Here is a 14,884-nt window from a genome sequence, read left to right as displayed (position 1 = left end):
GTCACACTTCACAAATACTGTTCTATAGCTTGAGTTCACACCCTAACATGTGTGGGTTGAAGCTTGGTGGGTGGTGTGGTGTAGTGGGTAGAACCCTTAAGAGACGAAGCCTAGTGTAAGGTGGCTGGATCATTAGGAACACCGCCCCACAATCGATTAATGTAGTTTTCAGGGAGCTCAGGCTAGCTCTGATGTGAGCTGCTGTGACAAGAGAAAGCCTGTCTAACTTGCTTCCAGTCTTTCCATGTAATGACTCTCGCCCACTTGCTGATAAATACTCCTGCCATGTGATGTAGCCAGAAGCTCTTCACCAGAGTCCAAATGGATCAAGCTTAGATTTCATTCTCTAAGGCTAGTTGAGAAAAACTGTCTCCTTTCCTTCTAGATTACCCAGTTCCAGTTCGAGGTACTGTTTTATAGCAACAGAAAACAAAACATTATTATTATTATTTTTTTTTTTTTTTAGCAAACTGAAGGCTGTGGTAACTAGGTATTAACCATTGTCCAACTCTTCCTAATAATTCTATCTGTGTGGTCACCCGTGACCAGTGACCAGAGATGTCACTACTGTGTGAACCATACCTGTACAAATGCCACACTTAAATGCTGTGTGTATGCTCTGACTTGTTACTCCCCATCTTCTCTCATTCCCGGGACCTCCTCAATCCCCAAGAAACAATAATAGTAAAATTAGTTCAACTAATATCCTACAATGGCTTAAGTGTTCAAGTGTAAAGAATAGTCACACACTCCTGTCGACCTCTAAAGTAAAGCTAGCAATGACTAAGCTGAGTGACAAAGGTATGCATGAAAGCTAACTTAGGTCAAAGCATGCCTCTTTCGCGGTCAAGCTATAAATGCAAAGAGAAAATTCTTGGATGGAATTCAAAGCGCTACTCCAGTGAGCACACAGCTTATCACTGACATGAAGCTGCACGTGGCTACACTTAACAGCTGCCTTGGACTGCAAGGAGGCGCCTCTCCAGGGCTCCTGAACTAGAGAAGTCAGTGTCTGGAATCAAAACTAAAAGGCCAACCCAGCTTTCTTATTAGTGGCAAATGCAGCTGGGGCTCTAAGTCAAAACAAATGTTCTCAAAAGTAAAATGTGAAGATTGCTGTGGGCACTCAAGAGGCAGAGACAGGCAAATGGACCTCTGTGTTCAAGGCCAGCCTGATCTTATATAGTTCCAGGATTGCCAGGGCTCCACAGAGGAACTCTGGGGAGTAGAGGGGGCAAAAAGTGAAAAAGTGTCTTACCTCCTTTACAGTCAATTCTTCCATCCCCATTCAACAGTGCCGATTCTTCGTTATTCGTGGCCACGTTGTTTGTCTCATTTTCTTCTACAGACAAATGATCTGGCTATTCAAAGAGAAAAATTATAATTTCTCAAACAAAGTCACTGCATAATTTCACAGCGGTCTATTTCCAGCTTAGGAGGGGCACTCTCCACACTACCTACCTCATCGTCCTTGGAAGCAGAGACAGCTGAGGGTACCCGGCTAGTACAGAGCCGGCCACCTTGCACCGTACTGATGTCCAGGCTCATTTTGGGATTGTAAGTGTGTGGATACAGAGATTCAGGAAGATGCTTATACTCTTGAGCACACTGAAATACAAGTGCAAGTTTTAGAAAGCAGTTTACGCGTAAATAAAAAACTGGGACCTGGGAGATGACTGAGCAGGAAACATCCTCACCCCATTAATCTGGTGACCTAATTCACTCCCCGGAACCACATAAAGTGGAAGGAGTGGAATTACCTCCACACACGCCCATGCACACATAGTAATAAATCAAACAACTACATAGTTAACAAATCACCCAAACTTTTAAAACGTAATGCCCACTAAAGTATAAACTCTTAATTCTGCCTCTGTATTTAGCAAGGTATCAATCACTACCAAAAGAACATATCAGCATGCTAAATCAACTCTCCTCAAATATACATTTTTTCATCTTTTGTTTTCATATAATCTTAAAATTATATTTCTATTTATGTTGTGGAAGAAGGGAGGGGTGGTGCACATGTGAAATGTGGAAGTCAGGGATACCCTGTGGGAGTTGGTTCTCTTTCCACTGTGTGGATCCCAGGAACCAAATTTAGGTAGTCATGCTTGGTGGTTAGAGCCTTTACCTTCCAAGCCATTTATTTTATTCACTCTTCATATAATTTTCAGTAGAGAAAGGAATCAGATTAAAAGTATTCCCTTAAAATTTGGCAAATATTTAAGCAATAAAGATCTTACGTTCTGAAGCTAAAGAAATATAATGCTCACGGCATGACCTATGTATAGCTCAGATCTTGGGGAGTCCCCAAAGGCCCTTATGTTATAAGCAGAGTCCACACGGTGTCCAACAGACCCCATGGGGTGTGTCCTGGAAGGGAGCACAGAATCTGACCCTTCCTGCCATCTCTCTCTCACCTCCCAGACACCGAGGGGCACTTCCTGTCGGCTGCCACAGGAACCCAACAACAGCAACCTATTGGCATTCACTGAAACTGGCTTGTGCTCTGAAATGTTCGTACATTTTCAATCAACCAGGAAGGGGGGAAAAAGCACTTCTTACCTCTAAAAGCCAATGCTCGGAAACAATATGCACCCCTCTTTCTTTTGCAGATTTATATTCTCGATTACTATCATTTGTCCGACCCTGATAAATGAAATGAGTCACTGACTCATCAAAACTCCACCTGAAACAACCAAATATGGCAAAAGGACTAAGGTAAATAGCAGTCCGCTCTAAACAGAATACTCTTGACACACAAAACTCCAAGAACTAGAGGATAGGCAAGAATAGTAAAATGGCTGGTTTTGCAACCTGACAAATGTCAATGATTCCATTTTCAGGTATACAGTGTAGGAAGATGATAGAAGAACACTTTCAAAATAGTACTATCTTCTTTATACTTTTAAAAATTCTTCCACTTTCTTTTATAATGTGTATCACTTTTTAATTATAACAAAAAGTATTTTCAAATTAATGAAACTTAAAGCACTTAAATCATTGTCCAGGCACTGGCTACCACCCTATTTGCTCCATCACAAAGTGTCTCTGTGTTGAGAACTGAGTCCAGGTCTCTGTGTATGCTAGGCAAGAACTCTACCATAGCCTGAGACTATGTCTCTTAAGAAACACTGGAGACAGGATCTCATTCTGTAGTCCTGAGTATCCTAGAACTCACTATGCACACCCTCAGAGATTAACCTGCTCCTGTCTCTCAAGTGCTGGGATTAATGGGAGTATACCACCATACCCTGCCAAGATACATATTTTTAAAAATTTAAAACAAACTAAAATATTTTAAATGGGCATCTTACTCTAGGAGGGCTTGCTACAGTAGTCAGTAATACTCACAGAAAATCATTAAGATAGAAATAAATTCAAGCCAGGCGGTGGTGGCGCACGCCTCTCAGGAGGCAGAGGCAGGCAGATCTCTGTGAGTACAAGGGCAGCCTGCTCTACAGATCGAGATCCAGGACAGCCAAAGCCACAGAGAAACCCTGTCTTGAAAAACCAAAAAAATAAAAAAAAGGAATGAAAGAATGAATGAATGAATTCAGTCAGTCCCAGATGTACTGACTAAACTCTATGAAGGTAAGAACTCCATTCAACTATGCTGATCATTCATGGATCACAAGCTTCCAGAATACTAACACAAAACAGCTTCACAAATATGTGTTAGTTGTGTAAAATATAAGAATGAATTGTTATATGGGGAGTATTTTCAAAGGCTATGCTAAATGAAATTGGAGAGGTTTTATTAGACAGCATACACAAGCAAGCAAAACCAAGACTTCCTTGTAAGGGAAGACAAGGCTTTGGGTTCCCTCTGAGCTGCAGCTGGCACCACCAACATAAAGTTGTGCCTACCTATACTCTGCTCCCAGTGAGGCTGCGACCCCATTTAGTTCACTCTGTTTCTTACTGAGCTTTTTACTCACACACACCACAACTTTGTCAAGTGGCTGTGGAGTCTCTACCTGCACATGGAGAAATAAAGGAAGAGATCAGTTATGATTCTTTGACATGCATTAGTGACATCTTCCACTTAATGAGAAAACCAAGTCTACCTCCTCCAAATGGTCGTCACCCTTCGGCTGAGGGCTGGCAGAAAGAGTGCTGGTGTTTCGGGAACTATTTGCCAAGGCAACTTTCAAGTTTCTGACGATGACTTCAGAGAGTGGTGAACTCAGTTTCCTCTTCTGGGTGGCAGCTCTTGGGGTCTCCAAGGCTGCAAGTGCATCCTGTGTTTAGGGACAGGAAAAAGGAAGAAACAACGAAAGAGAAAGAAAAGGAAATAAGAGCAAAAGAAAGAAGAGAGGAAAGAGATTATCTTTGACCTATTCTTTTTCTCCCCCAAATTAAAACAATCAACTGAGATTATCTTTGACCTACTCTTTTTCTCCCCAAAATTAAAACAATCAACTGTCATTTCTATTTTTATACTACAAAGAAAAATCCCATATTTTTCACCAAGCACCGAAGAAGGAGCTGGAGAGATGGCTCAGCAGTTAAGAGCATTGGTGGCCTTTCCAGAAGACTGGGTTCAACCCTCAGCATCAGCATGGTGGTTTACAACTGTAATACCAGTTCCAGGATCAGACACCCTCTGGATTTGTGGTTACCAGGTATTCATGTGGGGCGCATAGACATACATGCAAGTAAAATAACTATCCACACAAAAATAAATGTTTTAAGAACAGATAAATAAAATCATTAAACTTACTTACCTTTTCAGTAATGCATGCCACATTTACTTAAGAATTAAAATTGCAATTACATACAGAACTCCAAACCAAAAAGAACACAGAAGGAAACAAGTAAGCTAGGATGGTCAAGAAAGAAACTAATTTCAAGACTAGGTAAAAAGTCAGAATGAAGCTGGGGTGGTGATGGTGCATAACCTTTAATCTCTGCACTTGGGAGGTAGAGGCAGGCGGATCTCTGTGAGTTCAAGGCCAGCTTGGTCTACAGAGTTCCAGGACAGCCAGAGCTATACAATGAGACCCTGTCTCAAGGGGGTAAAAAAAGTCAGAATGAGCCAAGAACAAAAAAATCTTCAAAGGTATAAAATATAGGCTCAGAGGGAGGGGAGGCCAAGAACTAGACATGGAGAGCTCCATGCAGGAACTGGTTCCTTCTCAACCAAACAGCCAACAGAGATGGATGACAACCAGGACTGCACCGGAGGCTAAAACCTTTACAGACAGGTGCTCCTGAGCACCACGGAGGAAAGTCCTCTAACAGGACTTCATGACAATGGGTGGTGATAGCTCTAGAACAGACCAATGCTCTCATCTGGGATTTCTGCAGACTACAGTGGAGGAAGCCGCTCTTATCAGCCTCACGCTGATACCAAGGACTGCATGACTGAACACAAAGAGACACATGCTGCATGACTGAACACAAAGAGACACATGTTCGAAACCAAGTTCTTGAGAACATTCCTTCTCCTGTAAATGTGGGTAACAAAAAGTGGCACATGTCAAAAAGAAAAGATCACAAAAGATGTGAATCACAAAAGTGTTCCGGAATGTGAGTTCAAAAACTTTAACACCCAGATCAAATAAAAGATGCCATGCGGAGACGTGAACAGTCCATGGAGAGGATTTACCACCTGCCACCTCAACTCTAAGCTTTGACAGATCCATACATCTCTGAAACTAATTCAGAAATTCAGACACACTAGAGGAGAGAAGGAATGAGTGGGAAAGCCTCAGCTACAGACGGGACTAACCAAAGAGCCAAAGAGTAAGGATTTACTAGCTAGTTATCAGGTAGCTTCACAATGGCAGCTTATTAACACAATGCTTATGCTTTGTGCTGGGACACAGCTCAGGTGGGAGAGTGACCTAGCATGCACAGAGTCCTGGACACATACTCCAGCATCACACACATCAAGTGATCAACACCTATGACCACAGTACTCAGGAGATGGAGGCACACGGATCAGAAATTCAAGGTCATCCTTAACCGCATACTAACACTGAGGCCAGTCTGAGCTACATGAGACCCTGACTCAAACAAACAAACAAACAAACAAACAAACAAACAAAAAATGAAAAGGAAAGTTACAGTTTACACAATGCTCTATCTATAGAATTCTGGTGTTCAATGTAGCTTATTGATGCTAGGCTAGCAAGGTATTAATCTGGACTTGAAAATCTTTTTCATTAATGATTTTAAAGAAAAAAAAATCAGATTTTAAGATATTAAAATAGTCTTGTTCTGTGGGCCAGGCATGGTGCCTCATTCTCTGTATGATGCCTGTATACAGCGCTTATTACAATTTGTTACTACTGTCAGATCTATATACAGTTGCTTCTTTTCATACTGAAATCGTGTTACTTTTATAATTCAAGTAAGCAGTTGGGTTAATTTGTGTTTCTTTTCTTTTCTTTTCTTTTTTTTTTTTTGGTTTTTCGAGACAGGGTTTCTCTGTGTAGCTTTGTGCCTTTCCTGGAACTCACTTGGCAGCCCAGGCTGGCCTCGAACTCACAAAGATCCGCCTGCCTCTGCCTCCCTCTGCCTCCCGAGTGCTGGGATTAAAGGCGTGCACCACCACCGCCTGGCATCTTTTTTAATAGAATATAACAGAAAAACAAAACAAACAAAAAACCGTAAGACACATCCTGTTCCCAAGCACCCCACAGTCCTCTGAGGGAAAGCTACCACCACTCAGGTGGCTTGCTCATTTTCTTTTATGTTACTATGCACATATACTATCAGCATAGTAATTTATAAATACAACAAAATTTATTTAAACTATGCCAATAAATGAATTATTTTCATTAACGATCTTTAACTAGTACACAACTAACTTTGCATGCCATTTGGAACATATAAGAACAAAAGGAGCCTTTGAAGTGTTCAGGATACTGAAATTATAAAAAACATACATACACTGCATGCTATTGTTATTGCCCTTGGTTGCCTCCTAGAGGTTGAAGTTAATTCCCCACTGCTGAAGACACCACGTAATTCTCAGGACTCAGAACATTTGAGCTAGATCTGACGTCAAAGCCTCCCTTCTGAAGTCTAGCTTTCATAGTACCAGAAAGTGCTACGCAGTTGCCAAGAGAGGGAAGTAGTCAATAGTCCTCCCCAGCTGTGACCCGCATATCAAGACATCCCTAAAGATGCCAGAGCTGCATCTGTATCTCGGAAGTCCAACAACGAAAGCTGGACTCAGGCCCACTCCACAGCAAAGATGCCTGACACTAGGAATCTAGTCCACTACCTAGGGCTGGTGAGGCCGTGGATCCTAGAGAAGAACCTGTCACAGCCACTTCACTAGACCAGCACAACTCCCAACTACCTTCTAAAGATCTAACTATACCTACAGAAACCCTCATCAAAGACATTTCTCTTGCAACAGATGGAGACCTTTACAGAAAACCACGAGTGGTCAAAATGCAGGGATCAGGTGATCCTGGTGTACCAAGTCCCAAGGCTCAGGGAACCTCATGGAAAAGAGAAAGGAAAGATCATAAGAGTCAAAGGCGGTGGTGGCACACGCCTGAATGTATTATGAAAAGCAAAAAGAGAGAATATGGATATAATAAGATAAAAAAGGGAGATTACAGAATATACTTTTAAAAAGGAACTACTTGTTTTAAATAAGATAAGTAATGAAAAAATTTTGGTCTGAGTTTATCAGATGTTACTGGACTGGACATCGTTAATATATATAATGGAGTTTTTTATCTGAATCTGTCAAATGTTAATGGACTAGACATTATTAATGTAATTTTTGGCTGTATATATGGTATATACTTATTGGATAGTTTTTCTTGTATTAGTTATAAGCTTTCTTTAATTTTAGACAAAAAGAGAGGAAATGTGGTGGTACTGTGTTCCCCAAAATATTGTGTACCTTAATAAACTTATTTTTATTTAGAGGCTGGTGGATCTTTGTGAGTTTGAGGCCAGCCTGGTCTACAGAGCGAGATCCAGGAAAGGCACAAAGCTACACAGAGAAACCCTGCCTTGGAAAACAAAACAAAACAAAACAAAAAAAGAGTCAAAGGACAAAGAAAGAAGTCTGATGAGAGCATGAGTCTCCTAGAAACAACAAAGAGCTACATCCATGTTACTTCAGCAACATGGCTGCCTAACATTACAAGACCTAAAAACCACAACATAAATAGATAAGCAGGGGCTGGAGAGATGGCTCAATGGTTAAGAGCACCGACTGCTCTTCCAGAGGTCCTGTATTCAATTCCCAGCAACCACATGGTGGCTCACAACCATCTGTAATGAGATCTGGTGCCCTCTTCTGGTCTGCTGGGGCAGGAAGAATACTGCATACAAAATAAATAAATAAATAAATAAATAAATAGATAAATAAATAAATCTTTAAGTAGATAACCAATGTGGGAGGGATCTCAGGGGGGCCCCACTCCTAGACAGATAACTACAGGCAACTGACTGCTGAAAGAGGGAGATTTAATTTTCCCAGAGATGAGTCCTCTAAGTGATAGTCTAACACCAAGTGGTCAGCCCTGAAATTATACACACACAAGCAATACTAAAGGACTCAGCAGGTTCTATTTATGTGTAAAATATCTCTCTGTGTGTTTGTATGTGTGTGTAAAATAATAAAAAGAGTCCACCAACGTGAGAAGGAATGAGGGAGGAACACGGGAAGAGTTAGAAGGAATAAATATGGGAGGGACTAGAAGGTAGAAAAGAAGCAGGCAATATTTTAATTAAAATAAAAAAATTATTGAAAACTATAGACACACACACACACACACACACACACACACACACACACACACACACAGCCAAACAGACATACATGGTAGAACAGAGCAGCATGCTCAGGAAACTCAAGGGAAAACTGCAGACCAGAAAAGTTGATTCAAACAGTATATTAAAGAATCAATGCCACAAAAGTTCTCAATGTTCAAAAGCAAGAACTACTCACACCCACTCTAAGGAAATCTACCAAAAAAAGATCCTACCAAAACTTTGCAAAGCTTCAAAAATGACAGCGAACATTTCAAACACACAAAGCAGAGTAAAGACTGAAACTCATCAATATGTGGTAACTTAAAATGAAAAACAAGAATATTCCCCACCAAAGGTATGTTCATGGACTGGAAGAATGATTGCTTCAGAGTGAAAGCCAGTATGATTTAAAACTAACCAACAACAAAAGATTAAGAAGGGGAATAAGACGGGCAGTGGTGGCGCACACCTTTAATCCCAGCACTCGGGAGGCAGAGCCAGGTGGATCTCTTGTGAGCCAGCCTGGGCTACCAAGTGAGTCCCAGGAAAGGCGCAAAGCTACACAGCGAAACCCTGTCTCGAAAAACCTAAATAAATAAATAAATAAATAAATAAATAAATAAATAAATAAATAAGAAGGGGAATAAGAACACACTGACAGTATTAACACAGCCAGGTATATACTACTGTGTTAATGCCACTCAGGATGCAGATGCAGGAGGAGCACCCCAAGTTCAAGACCAGTGTGGTTCTATATATCAAGGCAGCCAGAGCTGTCTATATAGTAAAACTGTCTTAATACCTAAAAAAAGAGGATATCAAGCAAACACATAATATAGATACATATAATGCAAGTATAAACTAATTACCAAATAATATATGACAGATCTTAGCGATAAGACAGCAGAGATTAAACTCCTAGGAACCAGAGCAGACAGCCCTCAAGCCAAAAAGCATTAAACAGGATAGGGCAGTTTGTAATATCAAAAGCCACAGTCTACATTTTGACTACTGCAAGTCATGCATGTCAGTGTGCCCACTAACATAGCAACTACTTACTAAAAACAAAAACCATGTGAGATTTCCAAAGAAAAAGAATTACCAACACAAGAATCTTGCAAACCTCGCTTAATATATAGGACAGGTAAATAAACATCTATTAGAAAAGGATACAAAGGGTTTAAGTTATCAAGAAGTTGATCTTTTATATTAGATATCTATCAAACACTACACCTTAGATAAAATGCCATCTTCTGATAAGCCAATTAATTACAATTAAGTAAAACATGGGCAAATCTACACAATAGAGGCTAAACAAATCCAACTAAACAGATGCAAAAAACAAAAAACAAAACTGACTGCGGGCTGGAGAGATGGCTCAGAGGTTAAGAGCACTGGCTGCTCTTCTAGAGTTCCTGAGTTCAATTCCCAGCGACCACATGGTGGCTCACAACCATCTGTAATGACATCTGATAACCTTTTCTGGCCTGCAAGCATACACTGCAGGCAGAACACTGTATACACAATAAAAAAAATCTAAACAAACAGACAAAACACAGGCTTTATAACACTACCTATGTAAAAGCCAGAAACAAGCATAACACAACTAACTGTGAGAAGTTATAGAGAGGGGAGCTACTTTCATGAATTAGAAATATTAAGAAGGGGCATCAGGAAGGGTACACAGTATTAGCAACTCTATCTAAACATGGACAATGGCTTCCCAACTACTATAATACTGAAATAGTGTCAGTACACTATTTCATTTAGCAGAGTATTGTTTTTCTTTATTTACTATTTAAGGGGGCTGTGAACTGTGCACTTAAGTTGTCTGAACCAGGTAGTGGTGGTGCATGCCTTTAATCTCAGCACTTGGGAGGCAGAGCCAGGTGGATCTCTGACTTTAAGGCCAGCTTGGTCTCAGAGCGAGTTCCAGAACAGCCAAGGCTACACAGAGAAAACCTGTCTTGCAAAACTAAAAAATAAAGAGAAAAAGTTGTCTGGACTCATTTCATGACTTAACATGATCTCAGGAAAGGAATGGTGAAGCTCAGAGTTCACATGCTGTCACAAGGCAGCACAAAGCAGGGTCAGCCTGGCTCCAGAAGTCACAGCACCAGGATAGTGGTTTTCCTCTGCTTAAGGCTCACGGGGCAGAGCACTAATCACAGAATTTTGAAAGGGATTTCATGCAAAACCATAGGACTCTAAAGAAACCATTTTGTCTTAAGAACCACCAGAATTAGTAAGATTAAAGGTATACATTAACCTGGTAAAACTGTCCTGGTATCAATTAATATTTATTTTTGGAAGATGAATCATCTGCTACTAAACATAGTAATAAAAATACCTAAAATGTACTTGGTTTCTTTGTGGCTAGAACCCAGCGTCCTCTCATGTCTGCCAGACCACTATTCTATTACGGATCTACCTCTACACCGCTCTTTTAAAAACAAACAAACAAAAACAAAAGTACTTTCTGAGGCAGACCTTGAACTCAGTATGTAACCTAGAAAAGTCTTGAACTTATGATCCTCCTCCTTGGCTTCCAAGGAACTGGAATTATAGGCAGTACTACCAGGCCCAGCTAACATACTATTTCCTAATATTCTATAAGCAAACTATCAACAGGCAAATGGGTTCAAGGATATAGAAACCATAGTCAATGACTTCAATAGCTACTCAGAAGGCAAAAGCTCCCAAATGAAAGGTAGAAAAAGAATGTCTTGGGGGTTTGAAAGGAGACTATTTGAAAATGTTTTTTTAGCCTTTGATTTGTGGATAAATTTCCAAAGGTGACAGACCACACTGTTCAGAACAGACAGAAACACCACCTATCTCCTCTAAGAGGAAGGACTGGAAAGTTAAGGTGACATGAGGGACTTTCAGAAAGCCAGCCCAAGGTACATTTAACTTGTACCTCAGAAAGGCAGCAACACGTTCTCTATTTCAAAGCTTACAAAACCATTTCATTGTACTATTTCATTTCAAAGTGATGCTCAGAGAGGTTAAATGATCTACCTAGAGCTGTGTTCATGTAGCAATCTGGGACTTGAACCCAGGGCCCTAACTCCACATTATATGTAGACACAGCTATTATCTCAGCTCTGAGCACTTATTTATCAACATCCTTGGAAGACTTTACATTACAATTTACAAACTTTACAAATTTGGTGGTGATGCACAACGTGAGGCTCTACCTTTATAAACCGTAAAACCATTAGCACTGGTACCATTCCCTTCAAGCCTTACCGTCACATCAAAAGATGGCTTGAAAAGTTTGTCCTTAGACAGAAACTTTGATGGTGTGTCCAGGTGTAAGGAGGGTTCCTTCTTAAGCGGCTTCTTAAGTGCCGAAGAGACTGAGTCCTGCTTACAGTGCTGAGATATAACAGCCTGGAAAGCTTTACTCTGAAAGCGGTTCATGTCCAAAGGTGTAACAGCCATTTTTCTGTGCATTTCTAGATGTGTGTCGGGATGTCCTGGAGAGTCTGGATTTGGATTCATTACATTTGGTAGCTTAGTTTCTAATACTTGTTCTATAGATTGAAAATGAAAACAAACAAACAAACAAACCACTAATATCAGCTTTTTCTTTCAAATGAGGCAAAATGACACTTTGATATTTTGTTAGGTTCCACATATTGTCTCAGTATACTTTACACCATAAAGTTATACTCCTACTTTCCAAGAAGCAAACCGGATGAACTTATTTTTGAGACAAGTCTCATATACTTTTGCAGGTGTGCCTAACCCATTGACACTGCCATAAAACATTGTCATCTTCAAAGAGAACCCAACAACCAGAGTTAAGAAACCAACCAACAAACAAACAAAAAACAGCCGGGACTTGGAGGCAGAGGCAAGCAGATCTCTGTGAGTTCGAAGCCAGCCTGGTCAACAAAGCAAGTTCCAGGACAGCCAGAGCTGTTACATAGAGAAAGCCTGTCTTAAGAAACCAAATGAAAGCAAACCAACCAACCAAACACCCAGTTATTTTTTGTGTGTTGGGCTGCACTTGAAGCCATCTTTGTATGACTGCAGAGCACAGGCCACAGGTTGGACATACTGCTAAGTGACCCTCCTGCCTCTGCCTCACAAGTGCTGGGCTTCAGATGGGCACTACAAATCCCAGCTTCCAGATGATATTAAAATATATGCTGAGGACTGAACAGGTGGCTCAGTGAATAAAGTGTATACTTTGCAAGAACAAAGACCTGAGTTCAGGTCCCCAGCACCACATGAAAGCTGGGTGCAGTGGTGTGCACCTGTAACTGCAGTACTGGTGGTGGGGGCAGGCAGATCCTTGAAGCTCACCTCATCAGTGAGCTCCAAGTTCAGTGAGAGAACCTGTCTCTAAAACCAAGGTGGAGTATGATGGAGGAAGACACACGATGTTGACCTCTGATCACACAGATATGCACATACAAATATCACATACACAAATACAAATAAACACACACACATAAATACATGTGTACATGAATGTAATATATGTATTGAATTGTACACACACACACACACACACACACACATTAACTGAAACAGATAATTATAAACCCACTCACAAAAACAAAAAACAAACAAACAAAAGTTTATCCACCAGTCAAGAAAGACACAGTAAGGAGAAAATTCCCATCCTTGTGGCAATCAAGCAGGTCTGGTCTGTCTAGGTGAGTAGGTGACAGCTCGGAGGGTTCCCAGGATGGTGACTGGCCTCTGCAGTCTGCCTAGCAACACTACCACTTAGAAGCTACTTGGACCCTCCCACCTCTAATTCTACCTTTACTCAACTTTAGCAAAACACTTTTGGCTACTCCATGCTAGGCCCATTACTAGACAATAAAAATAAAGAATTCACAAGACTTTACAGAGTTTACAGTTTGGAGGAGGAAGGAAAGCAAACCAGTTTCTCCAGGCAAGGAGTCGAAGGAAAAAAAAGTGCAAAAATGAGACAGGACCGAAACTGCGGAGTCAAAGAAGGCGTCTGTCTCTCCCAGAGAACGAGCAGTCTAGCTAAAGGTAAAAGGAAGCTAGCTGTGTTGGCTGGTTTTATGTCAACTAGACATAAAGCCTGGGAGGCCTGTGGTGTGCTTTCTTGATTGATGACTGATGTAGGAGGGCCCAGTTCACTGTGGGTGGTACCATCCCTGGGCAGATGGTCCCTGGATGATATAAGAAAATAGGCTGAGCAAGCCACGAGGAGTAAGCCAGTAAGCAGCACTCCTCCATGGTCTCCCCATCAGTTTCTGCCTTCAGGTTCCTGCCCCGACTTCCCTAGATGATGGACTACAAGTTGTAAAATGAAATGAATGCTTTCCTCCCCAAGCTGCTTTTGGTCATGGTATCTTATTACAGCAACAGAAAAGTAAGATAGTAGGCAAGTATTAAGTCATGTTGAGGGAACACACAAAAGCCCAGATAAGCAGTAAGAATACATTAGCTACACACCATGCTAGTGTGAGCCATGGCAGAAACTTATCAAGACTAAGTAAGATAGATGCTCACATCTTTCTACTTCAACACTGAAACCCTGGGTGTGTCCTTTACTAGCTTTCAGATCATAGGAACAGCACAGGATACAGTGCACACTAAGCATCTGTGCTAAGAGCACACATCCATCTGGCCATCAATAACAAACACACAACAAAGACTCACAGGTCTCACAGCAGAGACAAAAGAACTTTTCAAAGCAAGTCTTGGAACACTCCTATTTCAGAAACCATCAAGTTGTAAAAGACATAAAAACAAAGAGTTCTAACCTTGTTTAGGTGCACTGTCAACCAGAAAATGGCTTTCATCCGCTCTCTTCCCCATTCTAGCAGTTTCTAAGAGCCATGAAATAGTGACTGCCGGCAAACTCCACTTCTTTGCAGCTTCGTATTTAGAACCAATCGGTTCTTTCACTATAAGATGTGTACTGGCGAGCATGCCTTTCTTTGCGCTGGATTTTCGAACAAAGAATTCTTGAACACTAAAATTTACATGGAAAGGAAAGCAAATGATCACAAATAAATTAGCCTAAGAACAAAGTTTCTTTTATAATAGCGGGATTAGTTAACTTCAAGAAAACATATTCCAAGCTGTGGTGGCACATGCCTTTAATCCCGGAGGGAGGCAGATGCAGGGGGATCTCTGAGTTCAA

At 40.9% G+C, this 14,884-nt stretch overlaps 1 protein-coding gene across 1 annotated transcript in view; it reads right to left on the bottom strand.

Annotated features, from left to right (window-relative positions):
• Topbp1 (DNA topoisomerase II binding protein 1) overlaps positions 1–14,884 on the bottom strand; it is a 53,606-nt gene that overhangs the window by 15,575 nt on the left and 23,147 nt on the right. The window contains 7 exon segments of the mRNA XM_028869920.2: positions 1,259–1,361; positions 1,462–1,608; positions 2,569–2,692; positions 3,874–3,983; positions 4,074–4,247; positions 11,992–12,278; positions 14,502–14,713. Coding sequence (XP_028725753.2) covers positions 1,259–1,361; positions 1,462–1,608; positions 2,569–2,692; positions 3,874–3,983; positions 4,074–4,247; positions 11,992–12,278; positions 14,502–14,713 — 1,157 coding nt within the window.

This window comes from Peromyscus leucopus, chromosome 7, assembly GCF_004664715.2.
Source record: "Peromyscus leucopus breed LL Stock chromosome 7, UCI_PerLeu_2.1, whole genome shotgun sequence".
Classification (NCBI taxonomy): Eukaryota; Metazoa; Chordata; class Mammalia; order Rodentia; family Cricetidae; genus Peromyscus; species Peromyscus leucopus.
Note: the sequence above shows the minus strand (reverse complement) of the source record. Positions and strands in the feature narration are given on the sequence as shown.